The sequence below is a fragment of the Acipenser ruthenus genome, chromosome 19, assembly GCF_902713425.1.
Source record: "Acipenser ruthenus chromosome 19, fAciRut3.2 maternal haplotype, whole genome shotgun sequence".
Taxonomy (NCBI): Eukaryota; Metazoa; Chordata; class Actinopteri; order Acipenseriformes; family Acipenseridae; genus Acipenser; species Acipenser ruthenus.
Genome location: NC_081207.1, coordinates 12,328,738 through 12,352,882, shown reverse-complemented (window position 1 = coordinate 12,352,882; position 24,145 = coordinate 12,328,738). Strand labels below are relative to the sequence as shown.

General features: G+C 40.6%; 1 protein-coding gene across 3 annotated transcripts; it reads left to right on the top strand.

Annotated features, from left to right (window-relative positions):
- Positions 1 to 397: 397 nt before the first annotated feature.
- LOC117424797 (RING finger protein unkempt homolog) lies at positions 398 to 23,461 on the top strand. 3 transcript variants are annotated; one of them, XM_058992483.1, is made up of 18 exons: positions 398 to 665; positions 3,332 to 3,541; positions 4,619 to 4,795; positions 5,077 to 5,207; positions 5,916 to 6,051; positions 6,255 to 6,372; positions 6,746 to 6,830; positions 10,794 to 10,927; positions 11,275 to 11,442; positions 15,320 to 15,412; positions 15,607 to 15,781; positions 16,583 to 16,681; positions 18,907 to 19,089; positions 19,243 to 19,424; positions 19,994 to 20,251; positions 20,496 to 20,560; positions 20,858 to 20,995; positions 21,175 to 21,312. In XM_058992483.1, the coding sequence occupies exons 1-17, from the start codon at positions 535 to 537 to the stop codon at positions 20,946 to 20,948; spliced, it is 2,436 nt and encodes an 811-aa protein (XP_058848466.1). In that variant the 5' UTR covers positions 398 to 534; the 3' UTR covers positions 20,949 to 20,995; positions 21,175 to 21,312. The 3 variants fall into 3 exon arrangements, with proteins under 3 accessions (XP_058848466.1, XP_033897393.2, XP_033897392.2); XM_034041502.3 differs by lacking the exon at positions 20,496 to 20,560; XM_034041501.3 differs by lacking the exons at positions 20,496 to 20,560; positions 20,858 to 20,995 and having other exon boundaries at positions 399 to 665; positions 21,175 to 23,461.
- The last annotated feature ends 684 nt before the right edge of the window (positions 23,462 to 24,145 follow it).

The following is a 24,145-nucleotide window of genomic DNA, read 5'->3' as shown; positions in this document are numbered from 1 at the left end:
CTATTTTCTAACCAACATTATCTTACTCAGTCTGACAGACTGACTGTGTATATTACTTTTGGGCAGTACTCAACAAGGACAATAAATATGGGGAAAAAAAAGATTTAACCGTTTGCTTTGCAATATACCGATTACAAAACATATTTATTTAATTTCCTTTTATTCAACAAATATGTTGTATTTTTTGTTCTAAAGCTGCATCGTTTTATTAAAACAAACACCAAAAGCAAACGTTACTTTTCCATTTCAAATTATTGGCAACATTTCACACCATTGCAACAAAAGCGAAACACTAAATACAAAATAACCATGAATAGAAGAACAAGACTGAGGGAGTGGGACTGTTCTTGCTGCAATGCATCATGGTTCTTCTTTTTCACAAAAAGGCAATGGGCACTACAGTTCCCAGGGTCCCGTGCGTTATTGCCTCGATTTCCCGTTCCCAGAGCCAGGCGCATGCGTAGTTTGGGAACTTATGCGGACCGCGGAGTGTAGGGAACAATAATAAAGGAAGATCGGAGGAGAGACAGAAACATGTCGAAAGGCCCCGCAGCAGTGAGCTCTTCATCCGGAGCCACCGCTGCCACACCTGCCCCCATCGCCACAGGCTCCGTGTCTCCTGCCAGCGCGCTGCACGCACAGCCAGAGAAACCGCAGCACTACACGTACGTAACTCACACTCTACGTGAACAGACAACGCGCAGGCCTACACCTGACGCAGCGAGCGAGAAAGGGGGTTGGGCTTGATCCGTCCCGAACAGGTCCAGACCGAACCAAACCGCGTAGGAGGGGATCTGACTGGTTGCTTTGTTCTGGGCGGCCTGGCTTGGAAGGGGGCAGAAAAGTGCTTAAAAATACTCACATATTTTTTACATTACTTTTTTGTGTCTTGTTTTGATTAGTACCATTGTGCAATGCATTTATATTATAATTAGTATATTGTGTTTGTTTAATTAAGACGAATCATGATTTGTAAAACCCTAATTCCGTATGCTCAAGTTATTGTAAGCCTTTTAAATGGTAAAGGTGGTTAAACATACATAGACGTTGATTAAAGAAAACAAGTTTTAGTAAGGGATAGATGAGCTTAATGCTCAGAATCCTTTCACTTTTAATATACCCTGTAGTGATGGACGTGGCACGCCATAAACATACTGTAGTAAACTGTCTCGTTCACAATTTGACAGATTTCTTTTAGACTGCATTGTGGAAGGAGTTGTGTTAAAGCTTTGTAGACACTGGTGTGAAAAAAAGCAAAACTACAGTAGGACATCGTGGAGACATACTGTGACACTTAAATGTTTTCCTTATGGAAAACTGCTTATCCCGTTGTCCACTTGGTATTAACATTAAGGTATTGTGAGCACATATGGAGGCATCTTTCCCTTTGTATGTTACTTTTGTATACCTGGAGGACAGGTGGAATTACACATTTCACAGCCATTTATAATTCTATACATACTGTTTGTAATTCTATACATACTGTTGATATGTGTAGTGGTCATACTCTTTTTCATCATACTGTTCACTAATCGCAGTGCTGTCATTTTAAATGCAGCCATGGTGTGGGTTCTATGCTACTGACAATAATAATAATAATAATAATAATAATAATAATAATAATAATAATAATAATAATACGACTACTACTAATAATATGCCATGCAGCAGGGATATTGTGGGCCTCTGTACATCTGTATGTATGAATATCACATTTTAGAGTTTTGCATATCTAAAGAACTACTGTAATGACATTTGGTTAGGGGACTTTCTGGCACAAGTATCTGAGTCTGAGGAAATAAGGTCCGACAGGTTCTCCATATATGTCATATAAACGGACACCTCGGGGCGTTGTACCCTAAGTCATGTTTAGGGCAAACAATGATTATTTTTTTTATTAAGTATTCTTACACCAATAAAGTAGTCCCATTATAACTCTTAACTGCACACTAAGTTAAGCTGAGTAAATGAATTTTATTAAAACATGCAAAAGAAAGTACATCTTTATTTTTGATGTTGTGCACATTGCCATTGAAAAGATGCACCAGGGGGCGGAGTTGAGACGGCACTGAGTTTTTTTGTTTTTGTTCCTGTCACTGACACACTGTCTGAGCAGAACAGACAGGAGGAATAAAAATACATTCAACGACGTCTCGGATTTCATTAATTGTTCAAGGTCTATGTCAAAGAGGGGTGGATAATGTGCAGAACTGTCTTTTTGTGTTTTTCTGTAGCATTTACAAACCGCTAAAAATACATTATTTGAAGTGACAAAGTCAGGGTGAGTGAGTATAAAGACAGCAATTTTTTTGTTTTGTTTTCTTTGGCTATCTTTCAGTTAATTTAATTGTTCTTTATCCAAATCAGCATGTCTACTTTCTACTTTTGGGATTTTTTGCAGGTAATTGGTCACTCAGTTTCATAGTTACTGTGTGCATCTGTATTAGTACATTGCCAGCCCTGGATTATAAGTCATTGTAATAGATTTTAATGTTGCAGGGCTCTAAATTGGCAAGAAAAAAGGTCAAAGCCAAACTGGCCTTCAGTTCAATACATTTGTAGAGGGCACCAAGGCCACTAAACTTAAGTCAAGGCGAAAGTGTAGGATGTTGTGGAATTTTGCTTAAGATTCATATGCAAATCTAGTTATTAGCCACAGAAAAAAACAACATTTTGTTCAATTTCAGTAGCATATATTCTACACAGTTTAACATATTTATAGATTAACTGAAAAAACATAAACTTATAAGATGGACAAATATTGATAATAAAACTTCTTGTCCAAGGGACAAAATGGTAGAAAAATCTACTTACCCTTCTTATAAATCTACTTAACCCCTCCCCGTTGCACAAAACAAACAAAGTAGAATAGAACTTGTAGGATTTAGCTTTAATTTTAACGTAGAAAAGTATTTACTAACATTTTGGTTCCGTTGTGGTAAAAATAAGGAAATTAAAACAAGGTGATAAAAGCCATTACTGTTATTTCAGTGCAGTGATATATACATTGATATATAAATTGAGCCTTTTAAAAATGTATGTGTGTGCAATTTCCTATTTTTTAAACGGGACACCTTGTTATTTCGGACAACCTGTCTGTCTCCCGACATGTCCGGTTTAGCAAGGGGCTACTGTTCAGCTGAACAGCAATGCTCAAATAATGGAGAATTTGCTAAATACAGTTATCCTGCTTGTAAAACAGATACAAAAAATAATGAGGCAGCACAGAACAGCATCTCATAGTTGAGTTAGGTCAAGGCCTGGTCCCACGTTTGCTTTTTCCTCATACCGGAAGTACTTCTCTACACTCTCCCTCTTTCTCTGTCTGCAGGTACCTGAAGGAGTTCCGCACTGAGCAGTGTCCCCTCTTTGTGCAGCACAAGTGTTCCCAGCATCGGCCCTTCACCTGCTTCTACTGGCACTTTGTAAACCAGCGGCGTCGCAGACCTATCCGCCGTCGGGACGGCACCTTCAACTACAGCCCAGACATCTACTGCACGCAGTACGAGGAGGGCTCAGGCACCTGCCCTGACGGTGACGAGTGAGTGAGCACAGCTCTTCCTTTGGGGCGGGGCAGCCTGTCCGGATCATAGTGCAGTGCTGGGGTAGGGAAGGGACCACATGAAAAAGGAGGGTCTATTTGTAGCGCAGACAGTCAAAGATGAGATATATATATTTTTTTGTCATATCTCGAGCACTGCTAACGTGTGTCTTAACCACTGCAAAAGAGTTGCGCTCGTCTGCATTCATGGTTACAGAGCTTTAACTTTATCTCATTTCACTGACGGGACAGAATCTGTAATGGCCACAATCACCCAATACTGCCTGTTACACTAGCTGTAATAAATGAGCCACAAACATATTTTCAGAACTTCACTCTGGAAGTACTTCGCTGAGCTTGATCCCCTGAGGATTACAGTCACTCAGATGATTTTTCAAGGCTTTAACATTGAGAGGCACACATAGCACCATTTGAACGAATGGACAAGGTAGAGTTGTATATGATTGCTGGCTGCTCCTTAGTATCCTGACAGAAAGATAACAAACCAGGTTGGTCTCAGGCTCTTCTAAGGGGAGATACAGGTGGAGACAAATGCAGCCTCCCCAGCTGCAGCGCTGCTCTTATTTTAACACACAGCACTTTGTAACAGCACCTCGAACAGCTAACAAACAACTGCTCCTAGAGCCTACCGCCTTGGAGTGTCCCAATGGAAGTGGTAAATGTGGGTCAATTAAACAATCGCCGCCAACTGATGTATGCACAATGATTTCTTTCCAATTTGTGTGATTTCTTTTCATTGTGTAACTGAGCTGCTCTGAATACTCTGTGCACTTCCAAGCACAGCAATACTTAAGCAATTAAAACATCAGTTACAACATTAATGCAAATATTTACTCCCACAATTTACATTTGGGAAGCCACCTTTTATAGTGAGGATTAGACAGCTCACCATAGGCGCCCACACACAACCAGTGCTGCCCACAGCACGGACTTGCCATTGCCCCCACAAGCCCATGCCAACATAATATAAACTACACTTTTGACCTTTTATTTTACTTGAAGTGTGTGGGCCCATTCCAATGTGTGCTTAAGTGAGGATGTGTTGCTCTGTTTCAGCTGCCCATTCTTGCACCGCACCGCAGGTGACACCGAGAGGCGCTACCACCTTCGCTACTACAAGACGGGCACCTGCATCCACGAGACAGACGGTAAGGGCAACTGCAGCAAGAACGGGCCGCACTGTACCTTTGCACACGGACCACAGGACCTGCGCACACCCGTCTACGACATCAGGTAGGGGGAAACTTGCCCTGATCTAATATCCAGCTCTTCTGAAAACATTTCACACATACAAAAACGTCTAAGTTAGCATTAAGGGATCAACCATGCAGAGATGTGATAGCTATCAAACGGGCCACGTTCTGTTCATTCATGTTGTTACCAGTTCCTGCCGCAATAAAAATGTTTTTTTTTACTGTACATGTCAAATGTTAGAGTATAAAATTATATCAAATACCTAACTTTGCCCAGGTAGTCTAGAAATAAAGTGTTTTCATGTTTTCACGTGTTTTCAGGGAGCTCCAGGCGATGGAGGCAGTGCAGAACGGGCCGGCCGCTGCTGAGGGCAGTACTGAGGGGCAGCCAGCCATTGCAGCCAGCTATGCCCTGATTGAGAAGATCCTGTGTGAAGAGCCCCGGTGGCAAGGTAGTGTAAGACAGTCCTCATATGCGCATGACTTGCTTCCTAATGACTCCTGGCTACTCTTCTCTGCACAATCACTAGTTTGCTGCTGTGACGTTGTTGCACATGCACAGATAAAATAACATCACTCCCGGAGTATCTATATTTATGTTAAGTCCATCCGGAAAGACAAAAACTAAATAATTCTGATAATATCAAATAGCTACAATTTAAATCGCAATAAAATTATTAAGAGTATTGAAAATGTAAGAATAAAAGAATCCACAATATGTTATTTACACTGAAAACAAAATATTCGGAAACTATGAGTAATTCCAGCTGGATTTTATTTTAAAAGATTTCATTTAAAAAGGAGTTGATCTTTATGAATCCACATTATTCAAGCGCGGTACTGTCATATCTGAAGAAAATATTTTAGAATACCATTAAATATGTAAATTACAAAAAAAAAAAAATCCCTCTGCAAGGTAACTCCAACCTTCATTCCAAAACCGCGTAGCCAGCAGGCAGACAATAACCCAATTTACAGCCAGTTATGATTACAGGGTTATACTATGATACATTATGATTACAGAGATTATTATTATGATCTATCCTGTTGCCTGGTTAATGTATACAGAACATCAAGCACGATAAGCTAGCACATTGCTCTTAGAAATATGCCCTGGCTTGGGTGATTGGTAAGTGACTCCTGTGCCCTTGTTCTCACAGAGACCAGCTATGTGCTGTCCAGTTACAAGACCGAGCAGTGCAAGAAGCCCCCCCGACTGTGTCGCCAGGGTTACGCCTGTCCCTACTACCACAACAGCAAGGATCGTCGCAGGGGCCCCCGCAAGCACAAATACAGGTACCAGTTTGTGCTTGTCTGGAAATGCAAAATGTCATCGATTTGTCGAAATCTGTCTCTGTCAGTTTCTGTCAGTTTCTGTCTACTACCCTAAATACTGATCTATGTGTTCATCTGTAATGCGTGTCTGTCTATTTATCTCTCCTGGTTGTCAAAGCCGAGGGTAGAATGGCTGAATGACTGTGTGTCTGTGCTGTCCCCAGGTCGCTGCCCTGCCCTGGGGTGAAGCATGCTGATGAGTGGGGTGACCCCAGCAAGTGTGAGAACGGAGACGGCTGCCAGTACTGCCACACGCGCACAGAGCAGCAGTTCCACCCAGAGGTACCTCCAGCACCTGGGAATAGGGTCTGGTTAGGAAGTTACCTTTAAAAGGTTGCAAGCATTGCTTCAGTAAATATGCTATGCATCCTTTCTTTAAAACTGTGCTGTTTCAGAGGCCTTGCTGCAAGCTGTCTCCTTAACTCCACCCCACTTTTTGAAAGTGCTTTTATATGCACTGCCTCCTTTCTATGTAGATTCTAAACCAAAGATTGCCGTTTGGTTGAAATGAAAACCAAGTTGGCAGTTTGTTTTAGCAGAGCACATCAAATGTATTGAAGCCAGATGCACTCATTAACAAAGTAGAGAGAGAGAGAGATTAAACGAAGAGAAGGAGAGATTAAACAAAGACATTTTATGTTGTGTCTCCCTGCAGATTTACAAATCCACAAAATGCAATGACATGCAGCAGGCTGGCAGCTGCCCACGCGGACCCTTCTGTGCCTTCGCTCACATGGACCGTAAGTGACTTTCTGTTAAAATTCATACAGTGAAATAGTTAATGAACAGACAGGTCAGAATGAAGAACAGACCAGTTACGATATACAAAATACATTCACTTTAAGATTCAAATAAAAGAGCATTTTGTAAATTAAGTGCTTCAGTTATTTTCAGTATAACAAGAAAAACAGTGACAAGTCTATTGAAAAGTAATATCCTATTAGAAAAGTAATTAATATCCTACATTTGTATCAGTTTAAATACAACAGTAGTACTCTCTCCTGCATCCACACTCTCTTCCCACACTCACAATGAAAAATAGAACAGCAGGCCCCTGTTTTTTCTTCCTGCTCCTGTCACAGGTGAGTCCTTAACTATCGTTCTTTTCATGAATTCTCCTGGATCAATACTGTACTTGCTAGCCCCATAAATCCCCTAGTGGTTACTATTACCTGTATAGTTCTAGATTCAGGGGTGGACAAATCACTACTATGTGTGGTAGACTGATGGGCTACCAAAAGGTAAACTATGGTAGCCCACCACAAATTTTGGTAGCCCACATTTTTCAGTAGATAAACATTTGCCATTTAACGCTATGCACCATAAAAAAATGTAGACAGATACAATTGTAAGGTGGTAAGGTTCTGAAAAGAAATCTGACATCACTTCACCACTAATAAAACATGTTTGTATACTGCCAAAGTTTGCTAACAACCTAGTTTCTGTTCATAATTCTACCAAACAATAACAGGCTAATAATAGTTTCTTTATATCTATATCTAGGGGATCCAACCAATATCTCATCATTAGTTTTAAAATATTCACTGCGTAAAATTAAAAGAATCATGTTCTTGGTCCTAAATGTGGGAATTATTGTGCACTTGTAGTAGTAGTAGTAGTGTTGTTTTTATTTTTCCTCACCTGTGCCATTTATAGAACCCACCTTTTACCCGTCTTCATTAGCTAAACAATTTTGTACTGTTTATACGTTTATATTTTTAAATATTCATAAAAATATCTATAAAGCACATAAATATAAAAAGGATTCGTTATTTTTTTCTTTACCCTGTGCACTCACACTCACAGTATCCACTGCGCATTATTAGTAACTAAACTCTGCAAGTGTTGCATTTGTTTTCAAGATGTATTATTATTATACAATCAATATACAGTAGTATCGTACAAATAAACTTGGTGGCCTAAACGTGTACACAGAATGTAAACATGAGCACGGCTTTCTGCTGACTTAATAATAATGTCAGGGTATACATTTAAAACAGTACAAATGCATTGCACACTTTATAAAGACATTACCATGTGAGGGGGCTCCTCACAATACAGTTAGCTAATTGTTCAGTTGGAAATAAAAAAAATAAAATAACGCACCTTTATTAACTTTCTGCTGTGCTCGAGCTGCAGTGTCCCTGCACCTCGGTAACACACTGATAGCCACTGAGGGCAGTGACGACGCGTGGGGGGGGCACGCCTGGTCACGGGCCCCCCCCAGATTTCTGCTGCGTTAGGATCGCTCACACTGAAACGTGTAAGAAATAAAGAAATTGCAATATTGTTATATTTTTCGCTTCCCATTATAGTCTACCTGTGTGTTCACACAGGACGCGGGGCGGACGTGGCACGGGCGGCGCTGATTTTTCTTTTCGCTAACAGAGCGAACTTTTTATTTACTGCGTTGCTATCAACCAGTGAGAATACATAAGCAAGCTGTACTCGCTCAACCCCACACACAGATGCATGAAACATATAGGCTATGATTACTGTATATGCTATGTAGCCTAGCTACTACACACATAGATGTGGTAGAGGACATCTACTATGTAATAGTAACCTGTGTATTTACGTAGAATGCACTTGCCTCTCGACATATCTTACTGCCAGCTGACCTCTCCAGCGGCCAGCCTACTAATACAGTTATCATTTTTTTACGGATTGTGCAATCAGCTTCATCAAGGGACGGTAACCAAGTCCATCCAGGTCTTGGAGCTGGAGTGTTAAATGTACAACCTATTATTAATTGAATAACTAAAGAAATAAATCAGAATGAAAACAGTTCTGGACGCTGCTGAGAGAGAAACGGTAAAACTGTTTCAATTCCTGAGTTCAGTTACCTATTCGTTTTCATTCTGATTATTTGTTTAAGCTACAGCGCGTCTGTCGGCTCAACAAAGCCTGATAGGCTAGCGAATGTCAGTGCAGTGCGATACCATAAAACGAGTGGCTGGATTTGCTGTCAATCAACCAAAGTTTTTTGTTGGATCAGCTGTTCGTACATTTTTTTTTTTTTAAAGGCACTGTAGTTATACAATGTATGCAACTGTGTGCATAAGTCCCTCTTCCCCTGAACCTCCAGAAGATTAGGTACCACCGGCATGTCCTGCGTCAGTCAAACGGTAATTAAATTAGTCAAGATTTGTGAAATTAAATAAAATGGTTTGCTTTGCTTTGAACACCAACTGTTAGTTAACAAAAATGAACAACCATAAGTACAAATTAAATTATATATAGTTATTTTTATTTATTATCATAATGTGAAATTGAAATCTGATGCGCATGATTTCAATTTCACATTATTGCTTTGTATTTCCTTTTTTTTTTTAATTGGAAGTGTTCTAAACTGATTTTTTTTTTTTTTTTGCACACCAGTGTATTTGGTTACTGGATCTTCTGTTAAAAAAAAAAAAAAAGATTGTTCTTTATTTTTCGAAAATAAAACGTCAATGCACTAATAAGAAATCAGGTTGCTAATTGCACCACTGTGACTACTCACCTTAAAGTTACCATTTCCACCCTCTCCCGAAAAAAAAATCCTGGCTCGCCACTGTTGCCAGGGTTTATTATTTAAAAATACGTAAGTGTGCAGTTTTTCAAACTTTCAAAACTTAGTAACATAACCAAAGACTGTCTAAGACCCTTCACCGTTATATTTGTTCTTGTGTGAGACTTTCACTTTTTCAGTTAGCGAAAATATGTGCTAAAAACTGAGTGAATTTGAGCCTGTTAAAATGGTTTGGAGTTTTTCTACAACAAAAAAGCTAAGCCACCAATACCAGAGACATAAACAGAAACCAAACCTGACTCTTGTAGCTTCAGAATGTTATTTACAGCACGAGAGTGTGACGATACTTCCATTTCAAATGCTCAGGTTAGTGCAGGTGCAGCTGTCTGTCGATAAGAGACCCTTGCCTGTAAAGTGTTGTTTGCAGCTCTCTTGATTGACAATCTCGTGTATTGAACTGTTTGTGATGAAAGATCTGGTAATGTTAGAAAGCTAGCTTAATGTTTACATAAAAAATGTTAAAATCGGGCATCAGGTTTGAGCACAGTTTTTTTTTTTGGGGGGGGGCGGGCTGTGCAACACCAGTATTTCAAGCCACGAGTCGCCACTGACTGAGGGTACGGTGTTCTCTCCTGTTTATTTGTTTAATATATATATGTATATTATCTCAACCATAACTCTGGTAAAATATAGTAGCCTACTATATACTGCCGGCACCATTTTAGTAAAGTATAAAGCAAATTGGTTTATCTGTCATGTTACTGATCTTGCAAGCAACTAATGCGTGATTTAAAAAAAAAAAAAAAAAGAAAAATGGAATGTCATGAATCTTAAGACATGAACCAGTTACGATTGGATTTGCTGGTTACTACAGCTACTGCTTCAACCGGGTAGGCATGTACTAAACTGGAAGTAAACTGAGCTGGTTTATCAGTCTATCTGTACAAAGTAACCAAAGATATTCTATATAGAAGATCTTCGAAGTAACTGCGTAAGAAAAAAAAAATCTTTAGAAGCCGCCAGTAGTCCCGCGGGCTTTGCAACATTACAGTTCGGTAATCCGGATCCGATTTTTGGTAGACCTGGGCGCCCGGACTACCGATTTGTCCGCCCCTGACATTAACAGTAGATTTATATGAAGGTACTGTAAGCAATGCAGGATTAAGAGTGTGGTGTTTGATTTCCACAGAGCCTTTATGCAGTGATGAGGCCCAGTCCTCCTGCTCGGCCTCCAGCCCAACGCTTGCAGGCCTGCCCCTCTTCACCCCTGCAGACTCGCTGCCTGTCAGCCCTACAAGTCCGCACACCACTGAGCTGCACAGCGTAAGCAAACAAGCTCTCTTTGTACCTTTTCAATTAGATAAGATTAGATCATTTAAAAGACAAGTGTGTCTCAGTTAATGTCTTACAAAACATATGGATCCAGAGGCCTTCCAGTCCAGAGGCCTGATTTTCCACTGTGGGCAAATTGCTCTGTAATACATTTACTAGGGTGGAGGTGATTTGGCCATGGAGAGAGATTATAAGACCAAGTTTTTGTTTTATCTGTGTTTTAAATTGTGTAATTTAATGAATGAAACCTCTATTAATGTCTTAAATGTATATATATTTTTTTCATACCTATTAAATCTGGAGTGGATCTGAATTAAAAGCTGTTGTTGGTGTTTCAGATTCTGTCCAGCAGCTGCAGCTCCCCCAACCCCTCCAGTATTTGCGTCTCACCACAGAGGATGCTGGGACGGATGCTGAGCCAGGAGTCCTCCAATCTGGATGCTCCATTCTTCACAACTGTGGGAGGCGGCTACGGAAAAGCACCAGGGTTTGAGCGTGAAGACCAGGTGGGCACACTCCTCCGAGCTTACATAGTATTATGACCCTGGTACTTAATGGGTAACTTGCCGGATTATGCCATATCCATAATATGCAGATAGTTTATTTATTTATTTTTTTATTTACGTTATATATATTTTAAAGTAATTATTTTTGGCAAATTTAAAGTAAATTTGAGCTTTAAACACAAATACCAGTTAACCACTTGACTGCCACTGAATGCTCCTTTTAAAGTGTAATTTATTTCCCTTGAATTAACCTTTATTTATTTATTTATTTATTTATTTATTTATTTATTTATTTATTTAACTTGTAAGGGACTGGTAATGGCGCAAAGGATTCATCCTGTGTGCTGCACCCAATTCAGTTGTGGTCATTCTCTCCCACCACTTCAACACTAGCATTGCATCTCTTACTTCTGTATGGGCAGGGATCAGCGAGGGAGAGGGATTATAAATCATATCAAACTGAATGCCACCACTTCGCAGTCAAGAAAACCACATGTATTATATCCATTCCTGTTACGTCAATGATTTCGCATCTCCCCGTAGTTGTATTTTTCATTGACTTAACTATCTGCTGGTGCGGTGCTGTGTATAACAAATTTGATTGACAAATGACTTTACCAGTCAAAGTCGGAAATGTTGAGAGATGTGTAGCAAAGGTATATATTAATCAGGAATGTAGTTACTTTCTTAAAAATTGGAAAAAAAGAGTTGAGATAAAACTTTTATTCGTTATGCATAGTGGTGGCATTCTGAAATACATATTTTTTCCAAAGCTGCGCAACTAGTCACCTGAACTGAAACCGATACTGACTATGATTAACGTTACGAAACGGTGTACACAGGTGTAAGGAGGGTAGCTATAGCTACATTTTATATTCAATTTTATTGAATTTAACAATTAGTATTCATTACAGTATATAAATCCCTTGTGATGTCATCCTCTGTAAATAACATCAGTTTTATAGCTAAAGATTTTAAAAAAATCTTGGCTAAAGGCGCTGTAAAAAATGTAAGTAAATAAATAAATAAATAAATAAATAAAATAACAAATAGTGGACTATTAATCCCCCCTTGATTTCAGGTTCCGGCATATATAAGCAAGCTTGCTATTGAAACTATTCAGTTTGTTTAAACAATATTCATTATTGTTTACACCCAAATTATTATTATTATTATTTTTAATGGTATACATAGCACTTTGTAGTGACATGACAGTAGCAGCTTGAACTTCAGATTCAGCAGCTCTTTGTACACGTTAGCTCCCTCTTGTGGCAGCAATGCTGCAGGTTAGTGTGGTGGAATCAATGTCAATAATCAAGCAGGCAGACATGCTTTCAGATGTTTCGAATCACATTTCTGTTTGCTGGGTCCAGAGAATAGATTCGGAAGGATAACTACTGTATTTTTCAATTGCTGAACAGTTCTTGCACTAGAAGGTGTGTTGAATGAAACAAAACCCATGTTATAACCGGGGGCATCACTTCACAAAAGGCTTTGGGGGGGTGGAGAGCAAAGAATGCATTTAGGGAACCCCTCTCCATAATAATAAAACTCTGCAACAAACTTACAAAAAAAAAAAAAAAAAAAAAAAACTGGCAGTGAAGCAGCATCTTCAGGCTTCATTTTTGCAAAGATATCAACCAGAACATCAAAATCAATTTTTTTTTAACAATTATTTTTCAGTTTCCATTGCAAGCAGATCACTCAGACAAGGATTGGTCATGGAAGTTCGAAAACAGATGCTAATTGCTTGCAGTGGTTACTGGAAAAATGATGACAACCTTGATTTTTAGTAATATAAGTATAAGTAATAGCACATATCCTTTTGGAGTTGTACCAGCTCAAAAAGAGAAATAAAAACTACCGGTGGCGTGAGCCTAGCTTTTTGTTTCCCTCTTCAACTCAGTAACTTCTTAATTAGTTAAAATAGCACTGGCTGTTATGGCCAGCGGCAGGTTTTTGTGGGCCTCGTCCCCCACCTTCACTCCCAAATAAAAAATATTATTCTGTCAAAAAGGTTTTCATAATCAGTAGTTCCTCACTAAACCGGACATGTCTGGAGACATGAGCTGTCTGATTAAAAAAAAAAAAAAAAAAAAATTATAATAAATCTGTACAGTAGGCCTATACGCAAATCAAATGAATACCTCTAGCGCCCTTTTTTTTTACTTTAGCCTACCGATAACACACAATAAACATGCTGCTGTATTTTACACATTACTGTACAGTGTGAAAATAGTAAGATTTGTTTTTATTAATGATATATTAGCACATTTTCTTTTTTAGTGTAGCTTAGTACACAAATAACAGAAAACTGAACACACTTTACATAAATAATAATTTTTTAATTTACATAGAACATTTTACAGTGTACTTAATGCAGCAGTTTTTTTTTCCTTCCGTTTTTGACATCCATTTTTGATGGTTTAAAATGGTGTAATTATAATAGGTGTTCTGGCGTTGTGATAATAATAGACGTTATGATATTGATGCTCGACAAAACGCTTGTCAAGGGAAAGTCTTGATTGTTGGAAAGTAAATGTGCCAATTACATGATGTCTTTAATTGGCACATCTGTATAATGTATGTTGAGATCAGCCAATAGCTTTCGGCTTTACAAAGCCCTGGTGAGGGCGGAAACCAATAGGGAGTGAGAAGAGGCGGGACTAAGGGAACAGGAGGCAAGTAGGAAAAGAGGAAAAAAAAGAGGGGAGATCTCAAGTTTCACTGCACTGCACGCATACAGTTTAGTTTAGTTGAGTGAAAATGAAACGTTTCTAGTCCTAAAGGTTGCTTGAGTAGGATAATTGGCACAGAAATAATACATTTACTCATATTTCCAATTTTATTTCTGTATGTGTGTGGGCCCCCCTCTGGCATTGGGGGCCCCGGGGGCTTACCAGGGTTGCCAGGGTCCTTACGCCAGCCCTGGCTATTATTTTGCTGTTTGCTTAGTTGCTGTGACATGATAAATCTTATAAGCTAAGCACTTTTACTTTTACGTTCCCAAAACACCTCATAAACACTTGAACATAATTATTAGTAAAACTTTCTCTTTTGCTTTTTTGTAATACAACGTACACAACAGATGCTATCATTAATTTTGAATTTCAAATGCAAATTATCGCAATAACTTGGGAGAGGCTGTTGCTATGACCTTTTTTTTTTTGGCAGAACAATTTTAAAACGTAGCATTGCAGCTTTTGGGAAGAAAAAAGAAAATGTTCAATTCAACAACATTACCCGAAGCAGGAACACTTTAAGCCTTTTAACTTCTCACAGAAACTGCCATTTGGGGCCCCCCGGCGAGCTTGGCAGGGGCAGCCGCCCCTGTCAGCATCCCCAACCCCAAACAAATGACGCCCCTGGTTATAACTATGAACTTCTGCTGCCTCAATGTTATTTGTGTAATTAATGAAAGAGAATCGGAGAATAGGTTTGTGCATTTGAGAAAGGAGAGGAAGACTCATGAAATTAATTGGAGACTTAAGTTGATGAGTAGTAATTACCCTCCGCAGTACAAATTTAAAACGCTTTGCTGCTTTTTATACAAAAAATGAGAAAGTGGGTTGCGTAGAGGATATAGCGAGTCGGTTGTGTAAAAGAAAATGGCAGTAGAGTACAAATCTAAGTTATGCATACAATACATGATGGTGCACCATCTTCATACCGTGAGCATGTACTGGCATAGGCAGGCCTGTTTATACTGGTTTGAGGATGCTTCCTGCACTGTGTGGTTACTGACAGTGATTATTACAACACCACCATCATTTGCCACGTTTCTACCCAGTTCTGTTGTTGTCTTTTTATGTTACGCTGACCAACTTTAATTTTTTTTCTCCTCACTTGTTGTCTTCTTGTTCTTCCCACCCTGCAGGCAAAACAGAAAGCACATACCCTGGAGCATAGGAGTGGAGACCCAGCCCCCTTCCACTGTAGTACTGGACCCACACCGGTTCGACATGCACTGGTACTGTCACAGCACAGTACAACTCTTTCTACCCATCAAAGAAACGTGATATTCTTTATAATTACTGAAATGCAGCTTTGATGTATGCTATTGCGCTGTACTTTCCTAATCCAGTATGTAAAGAGAATTTCATCTTTGCAAAAGGGTGGCTGCAATGAAATGCACACTCGCCTGACTGCTCTCTTTTTGTTTAGGATGGACTGGGTCTGCTCCCTGTTGGGAGCCCCCCAATGTCCAGCATCTCCTCCAGCATGACATCTAGCCTGGCCACAACCCCCCCCAGCCCTGCAGCCAGCAGCAACACCCGTGGCATGAACGCCAATGCGCTGCCCTTCTACCCCACCAGCGACACCGTTGAGTCCGTCGTGGGTGAGGACTGCCAGGCTTTTATTTGTCATTTAGTGATTGGTTTCTTACTCATTAGGATTTCCACAGCGAGATGTCACATCCTGTTTACAAGTGGTTCCCATAGGGCAGCTGTGTCCAGTTTTGGTCACCTCACTACAAAGACATGAATGCACTCAAGACGGTACAGAGAAAGGCTGAACCTGGATTAATGACATGAGCCATAAGGAAATATTAAAATAATAATAGGATCTAAAACACTGGGAGCATTTAAAAAAAAAAAAAAAAAAAATTCTCAATTAGATCCCACTTGTAGGAACAAATGGTTTGCTTAGAAGGGACGAGCCGTGGTGAGACAAACTTTTCTTACGTTCTTATATTTCCATTCCACATGCGAGTATTAGAAAGTATTCATGTGACAGGAAGTTCCTGGGGCCCGGTGAGGTGCATTGTGGAGACTGGAGTTCCTTGACAGGAGCCGGTATGTATAAATATACCAGTGCTGGCACAGCAAGTACAGTATAAAAAAACAAAAGCCAAACTTTGCGCCAGGTTGTTTAATAATTGTTCAGGATGTGATTGCAGCGCAAGACAAAAACAAACCAGAAACTGAGGAGGTTACATGTTTCACCCTTTCAGGACCAAGCATTTTTCAGTGCGATGCTCCCCCAGGACCAAGCGTTTTTTGGCTATAGTGGACTATTTTTTACAGTAGCATCTTGGAAATGGTCCTTTTTTTCAGAACACTCTGGGGAGCATTATAAAGTACTTGAGAAACCAGACAAAGAGTATTTTCACACTTTGTTTGCATTGCTAACATTGCAGAGTCTGCCCTGGATGATCTGGACCTCAATGATTTTGGCATGGCAGCGCTAGAGAAGAGTTTCGACAGCACAACTGCAGCCCGCAGCAGCATCATGATCGGTAAGGGGGTCACTTATACAGGGTCCCAGCATCTTCACCCCTTCGAAGTACAGTTTAAAAGCACGGCCGTGTGGTGCAGGGTGAGTCAGACAGTCAGGGGAGAGCAGGTTTGCGTCCTGGCTGTGCGAAATTGCTGGAGGGATTCTAGAGGGAGTGTTGCATTGGCTCTGTGGCAAAACCAGCAGCTGTTTTTAATCATTGGGCTGTAGATGATTGGCGCCCGCAGCCGTACACACGTTACGCGTACCTTTTGATTTGCAAAATTTTGTCTTCATAAGTGTGGACTTGCAGGTATCTTGTGCGATCGGTTGATGCGAAACAGACATTTTAAGCTTATAGAATCATGCTGTTTATTTATTGGTAGTAATGAGCAAACGGAAGCAGACATGTTTGGTTGAAGTCTTAAAAAAGCAAAAATCTCTTCTGATCCAGAATGTCAGAGGGAAAAAAATCAGTAAAAGCACTGAACCGTCTGTTTCTGGCAAATACGTTGGCGGCATCAAATGCTAGTACAGTACTACTGCATGATCTGAATTCTGCTGCTCTTCCAGGATTCGGCACGGTAAGAGCACATTTAAAGTTTAGTTTGTATTTTAGTTTGATCAGTGTCTTATATTAAAATGAATAATACATTTTCCTACTCATTAACACATAATTGCCAAGTTGTGTTGTTGTTGTTGTTGTTGTTGTTGTTGTTGTTGTTGTTGTTGTTGTTGTTATTATTATTATTGTTATTGTTATTGTTATTATTATTATTATTATTATTATTATAACCAGTAGTAGACGTTTACAGCCCTATAAATTATATTAGAACTCCCAGAGTTTACAGTCTTATTATGTACAGCTGTAAGAGTATAAGATTTATTATGTACAGGTCGCGTGGGCATCTTAACTGACTTCACAACAGCACATAAACTGTCAGTGTAATGAAACTGATGACCAGATTTCAAAATGTTGCTGATGAAAACAGAGACGTGTTAGTTGAAAATCACGAAAATGCTGCCAAACAAAAAACAGTAAATGCGAAAATGAAGAAAACAGGAAAATTCATCAAATAGCAGAACAGCAACTCGACAACATTGCAGTATACTGGGAAGCAAAGACAGGTATTTAACATGACACAAATATGAAAGTTCAATTTACTACAGTAACCAAACGGACTTCACAAAAACAAAAGGAAATTTAGTGGCAAATCAAAAGCATTTCAAAAAAAAAAAAGGGAAATGGTCTTATGTGCTACTTTTTCAAGCTATTGTAAACAGTTACAACTAATTGTAACAAATAAAGCACACCAAAGTGTGCAATACAAAGCCTGTAACTGTATCTCGGGCTTCTGGTGACATGGATACTCCACCTTCCGTCTCGTCATTTATCTGCCACGAGAGTTTATTCCTTGTAATATTATTGTTATTAATGGTTTATTTTTTTGAACTGCCTGTTTTGTGACGTGTAGTGATTGTGAGAGTCCTGATCAGCTGTAGTGATTGTGAGAGTAAAATGATTAGATATGGAACCAACATAAAAGATGTGTGAGCTAGTTTTTCCCTTAGATTAAGTCTGTATTTCAAATAGGTTTTATTTGTAGCTTTTATTATTGTTGTGGACTATTTGGCTGTCACTGTAGTTGCTGTTCTGTCTCGATGGCAGCACGCTGTGTTTATTCATTTTTAGAAAGGGAAACGGTGATGCAATTTGATTGCAGTTTTCTAATGTAGTGTAGGTGCTGTGAAACGCATGAAAGAACAAAAATGCAGCACTCTGATTGGCTGAAACACTTTACAGCATGGCGAAGCAGAGTTGTTATCGGCATGAGAAGGGATGTTGGTGTGGTTCAGGGGTGTGTTCCATGTGAAAGATTTCGGGGGGCACTTCTGCCAAGAGGACCATACTGACCAGGAGCCCAGTGGGCTGGCCTTTGTCCTCCAGAGGCTGGTAGCTCTCTGACGTCTGCTCTCGAGTTCCTGGGTGTAAAAGAGGAAGCTGGCTCAGTCGTGGGATCAAGACACCCACTGAACCTTCAGTTCTCCTGAGCTATGTGGGGAATTGCTGAGGTGAGGGGGGAAAAAATGATTGGACAATCCAAATTGGGGAGAAAATCGAGGTAAAACAATTGGGCAGTCATAATTGAAGTCAGTACCTGTTCTTAGGAGTCCTAGTGGAAATACAACCCCCAGGTGTGTAATATTGCCATTTCTAACCTTCTCCTGTCTCTCTTTCTCCCTCAGGGGGGAGTTTGCTGCAGAGCTCGGCTCCCGTTAACATCCCTGGCTCTCTGGGAAGCTCCGCCTCCTTTCACTCTGCCTCACCATCTCCACCAATCAACTCTTCTCATTTCATGCCCTCCAGCCTCCAGCAGCACCAGCGCCACCTGAGCCAATCAGACGGCACCTTTCCGCAGGGCTCACTAGGTGAGTGTTCTTCCTTAGGCTTGGCGGGAGGGTGAGCATTTGGTATGAAGGGTTAGGATAACGATCATATTGGCTGTTAAATGGTTAAATATGAGTAAAAATGAACTGTGGCATTGAGTGAGACATTGCAATAAGAATGTTTGTCTTTACCAGGTCTGAACGGAATGAACAGCAGTATCTGGGAGCACTTCCCCCCTGGGAACTTCTCCCCCAGCTCCTCCCCCGCCTTCCTGACAGGCGCCAGCCCCGGGGAGCTGACACGACTGCGGCACGAGCTGGACGAGGCCAGCAGAGCGCTGAAACAGTGGGAGGAGTCCTGGAGACAGGCCAGACAGGTGAGGCATGAACCTCCCCACCCCTTCTGTGTCAACAGCAACTCCAACTGTAATACAGTGAAGTGTGTATTTGGATTCAAGACTGTCCATTGAGATGTTGGGACATTTAGAGAGAAACTATGCTGAGTCAGGGTCCTGGCGCACCAATAATTGATTACAGTTGGTTGACGCACAGTATTTTGAAGGAGTGGATTAATCCTGTGGTTTAACCAGGGCCAGTAGTCTTTGTGATTCCCCAACCACAATACTCCCCTAATCATACTATTTTAATGTATCAATCTGTTTGCACCACAAACTACCGACAGAGAGAAAAACTGAGAGCAAATCCGAGAAGACGTGGTGTCGAAATTACTAGTTTCAGTTACTGATGGTGAACCAAAGCATCTACTCTGTTACCTGTGGTGAAGTCTTGCCATATAATTAGATGAAGCCGTTTGTAATTGAAACTCACTGCCGCACTCCCTCTTACAGGTGTGTGACACGAGCAGGGCTCTGAAGGAGGTCACTGCGCTCTGTTTCTTCGTGTGTGTGTGTGGTCGCCGTGTGTTAACAGCGGGTGTTTTCTACAGGCGTGTGACATGTGGAAGAGGGAGGCGGAGGAGGCGAATGAGGACGCAGCCAGCGCAGGCCGGGAGGTTGCCGTGGCGGTCAAGCGGAGGGAGGTGCTGGAGCAGCGAGCTCAACAGCTTCAAGAGGAGCTTCAGTGGCTGCAGGCCGGAAAGGAGCCGCAGATCCTTCACTGCTACGAGCAGCTCCAGCTGCTGCCCCTGCCCACGCTGTATAACCTGCAGACACAACTGCGCTCCGGCCTGGAGAGAGTCGAGCAGGTAAGGGCAGAGCCAGACTCCAGACACGTAGCATGGGCTTCAGAAACAGAGACATGTACAGGCAACTGCAGAATGAACCAAAATGTTCTGCTTGAAAATGTTGTGTTATTCGCATTATTTACTCTAAAGAGCTATGAAATTAGATCAAATGTAGGTTTCTTGGTGTCTATCGGCTAATTAAAACCAATTTGATTTAACTTTTTAAAATCCTAAGTTGACCATGTTACCCCAACCTTACCAACAGCCCAGAAACCAGGATGAGAGGACACTGTTGGAAACTATATGGGACACTTTTTTACACAGAGAATGGTGAGAGCATAGAATGGGTACCAAGCCATGTTTTTGATTCTGAATCATTGGCATCCTTTAAAAACCTTCTGGGGAGCAATCGGCTACTCGGAACTGGATGATCATTGCTGAGTTGAATGGCCTTCTCTTGTTCCTAAATATTCTTAGGTTCAATTAAGATAAGGGATGCCGCATTGATTTATACACCAAATCCTCCTTCACTACTCCAGTTTATTTCTCAGGTTTACCGCCACCACTTTGACTTCGACAGTTCATTTTTCACTGTATCATATCAATCATTTTACTTTCTCACCTTAGCACACGGACCCTCATTCAAGCACCTGCACATTCCTTCCATGTGGGAGGACCACATACTGCCTACAACACCAACACCAACACAAACAGCTGAAAACAGAACACCGTGAAGGCAGTACCTAAGCAAAATGACTTTCCGGGGTATTTTTCAAATTTTCCTGGCTTTTGTATTCTTTCCTAAGCGTTTAAGTTCTGGATGATAGTTTCAGTATGACAAAATGTTTACCCTGTATTGTATTTAATTGTGTGTCTGGTCCACTTTGTGTGCCATGTGCTGGCGAGCTGTGTTGAGTTCTGAGCCCTGTGCTATCTCTCCCCAGGCTGTCTTCCAGCTGCAGAAGGTGAAATGTCTTCGCTGTCAGGAGGGGAGCCGTGTGATGTTGCCGTGCCAACACACTGTGCTGTGTGAGGCCTGCTCCTGCACAGAGGAGTGTCCTGTCTGCCAGCCTCCCGGGACACTGAGCCTGCAGTCCTGACCACACCGGCCTTCCTGCAGTAGATTGAGGGGGGGAGACTACTCATATCTAATAGACTATTAGAGCTGGAAGAGCCCTTCTATGTACAAACTCTATCTGTTTACCGGCAAGTGGCAACAACAGCACCCAGTCGGCTGATTTTGTAGGAACCACCAGTGATCCCTCTGGTTATCTACTCTGTCAAACTCAAAGCAGGTCAACCACAGTTACACATCTCTGTAACACAGAGGGGTGTTATTTAAGTCCTGTGTAAATGGCTGAGGGATTCTTAGAAACATTTATTGTCTAGCTCTGTCCTTACAGTCTGAACTGGGTGAGGGGGCAAGTAGGCTGCTTCTGCAGTATATCTTACATAACCGCATCCTGCTTTTGCAATTAATTTGGCAGTAATAATTTCTAACAACTGTGACCTGTTCAAAGTCTAACATGTAGAAACATTTAGATGTTGCTAATCTAAAACCTATCCTCCAAAGAATTACCTTCCCACAAACCTAGAACCAGTTTGATAAGGCATTGCCAAACCAATTTGACACAAACCAGAGATGATGTGCTTTTATGTTGCTCTGACTGAGTTGGGGTCCACTAATGTATAAAATCCTATAACGCAGCCCTCAAAGATGGAGCTGTGCTGCTGTTCAGCTGTTAAGAAGGAGAACCTTTTTTTCTCCTTGCCATTCCAGGGCGATTAGTGTTGTGCTTTCCTTGGCCTGCTGGCTCCCAGACCAGGCACTGCTGTGGGTATGTGCCTGTGCAGAGTTCACACACAGCAGGGTGACCAGGCCGACCAGCTGGGCAGCAGCAAGAGTACCTGACCATGATGCAGTCCATAGCCATTCATTGGCCAACACAAAGCTGTGACCACATAACACGACCAGCCTGAGCCAGTTTACAGGCAGCCTTCCAGTCATAAACAGGTCCCTGCAAACTGCATCTTCATGGTGTACAGGGATTCATTTCAGTTTTCTCTTAAAGCAGCAGCTTATTTCTATTTGATCTTTTCGTTATATACATCATGTAATGTAATAATGCAACCCTGCCCCCCACCGGCTTTCCTTTAAGAAAAGGCCATATGCATTCCAAACCTGTATTTCATTGCAGCATTATTTGTGTTTTTGTCTTTAATATGTCCTGTAATGGTAGCTGTTGGATGTGAGGCACGAGGGTAACTAAAACAGTATCCCGTGGCTGGCAGTCAGAGCATCGTGTGTAACTATTGGCAGGTAACAAACACATGACTTGATGTCCTGGACTAAAATGGCAAAGGTTTATGTTGAAATGTCTGAATCAGTTCAAAGTCAAATTCCCCCAGTGCCTACCACCCCGGCCTAGCCTTTTCACACTTTGTGTACAGACAGCCTCAGCTAAAAAAAATGAATCGTTGAAGATTGTTTTAAAGGTTGTTTAACTGGTCATTTAAAGTAACAACTGTTTTTTATTAAAAAAAAAAAAAAAAAAAAAAAACTTTAATCAGAAATCGACTAACAAATCTAATCCCGATAAAATAACAAAAAAATAAGAGCAGGGAGTTAATTAAGTATATAAACAGATACACATAAAGTAAAGCTCTCCAGACATAGATTACGTTACATAATATCAGCTCTCCCAGGTTGGCTGCAGAAAGTGATTGACATCACAGTGCGAGATTTATTAATCTCTTAATAGATATTTATCTTTAAATCTTTAAAAGTATGGTGGTGCACTGGTGTGTGGCTGACCTCTTAAGGATTTCTCCCACTAAGGGCAATGTCAAAAATACTATATAACTCAGCAGAAGAGCACTGTTCATTAATTACAACCATGATGTTCCACTGTGTAACATTCCTGCTCTGTATAGTTTGTAAGTGAAATATCTTGTGCTTTGATAGATAATCCTAATCATTTTATGATGGCGCTTTTTATAAGAACACTAGTTTATAAAGAGATTTCAATTTCTCTGTGTCTTCCCTGTGGAGATTCATTCTCTTCTTCACATTCAAGACATTCTGATTTTATTTTTCTTTTTAAATGTGAGTGTACTTCTACTTGATAAGCATTTGTTTTGGCGATGTCTGAAGGGAATTTATATGAATAGAACTCGTTCCAGAATGATGTTTTTGGATTTTGTAGAGGAAAATAAATCTATTTTTTGCTAGCAGGTGTTGTGTTGAGTTTTATGGAAGCTTGGGTTACAAACCTCTTTTCATTTATAAAAAGGTAATGAAACGATGGACTGTACAAGTAAAAGATTGCAGGTCCCTGTGAAACAAGTAAGCAATCAATAACTGTCCCCTTAAGGCTATATAATTGCAATACTTCCTGAGTGGTTCTGAATACTCAAACACTGTTTAGTCTGTCTGTTAAATTGCTTTCAAGAGCTGTTCTTCAGTTCTATATGCCTGCCATAGATAGATGTAACTAAAGGTTAGATCACTGTCTTTATAAAAGAGCCAGCACCATCAAGTGATTCCTTTGGTTTTACAGGCTATACACTGTTAAACACCACCGCCATCTAGTGCTCACACATTGGCTGATGTTGCCTTCATTACTCTATGGCAGGCATTTGACTTCTTGTGGCGCACTTGGGTTAGACAGGTTGGCAAGTGTGTCCAATGAAAAAGATAACATTCCATTGAGATCTGGGGACTGCTGGGCATGAAGCTGAGAGAAGCCGGCATCATTCTCTGCAAACAAGTAACAAATAATTCATGTACTTTAGGAGTCAAATTATTTTCTAACGTGTACCTGTGTATATTGATGGAAAAAAAGTCTTGACTGATTTATTTAAATTAGGAGTTTAATTTAATAAATAAATAAAACAGTTGCTTGTTGGAATAAA

Coding starts and splice junctions, on each gene's coding strand:
- LOC117424797 (XM_034041501.3), top strand. CDS start 535: ATGTCGAAAGGCCCCGCAGCAGTGAGCTCTTCATCCGGAGCCACCGCT. Junction 4,796..5,076: donor ACACCCGTCTACGACATCAG/GTAGGGGGAAAC, acceptor ACGTGTTTTCAG/GGAGCTCCAGGCGATGGAGG. Junction 11,443..15,319: donor GGTTTGAGCGTGAAGACCAG/GTGGGCACACTC, acceptor CCCACCCTGCAG/GCAAAACAGAAAGCACATAC.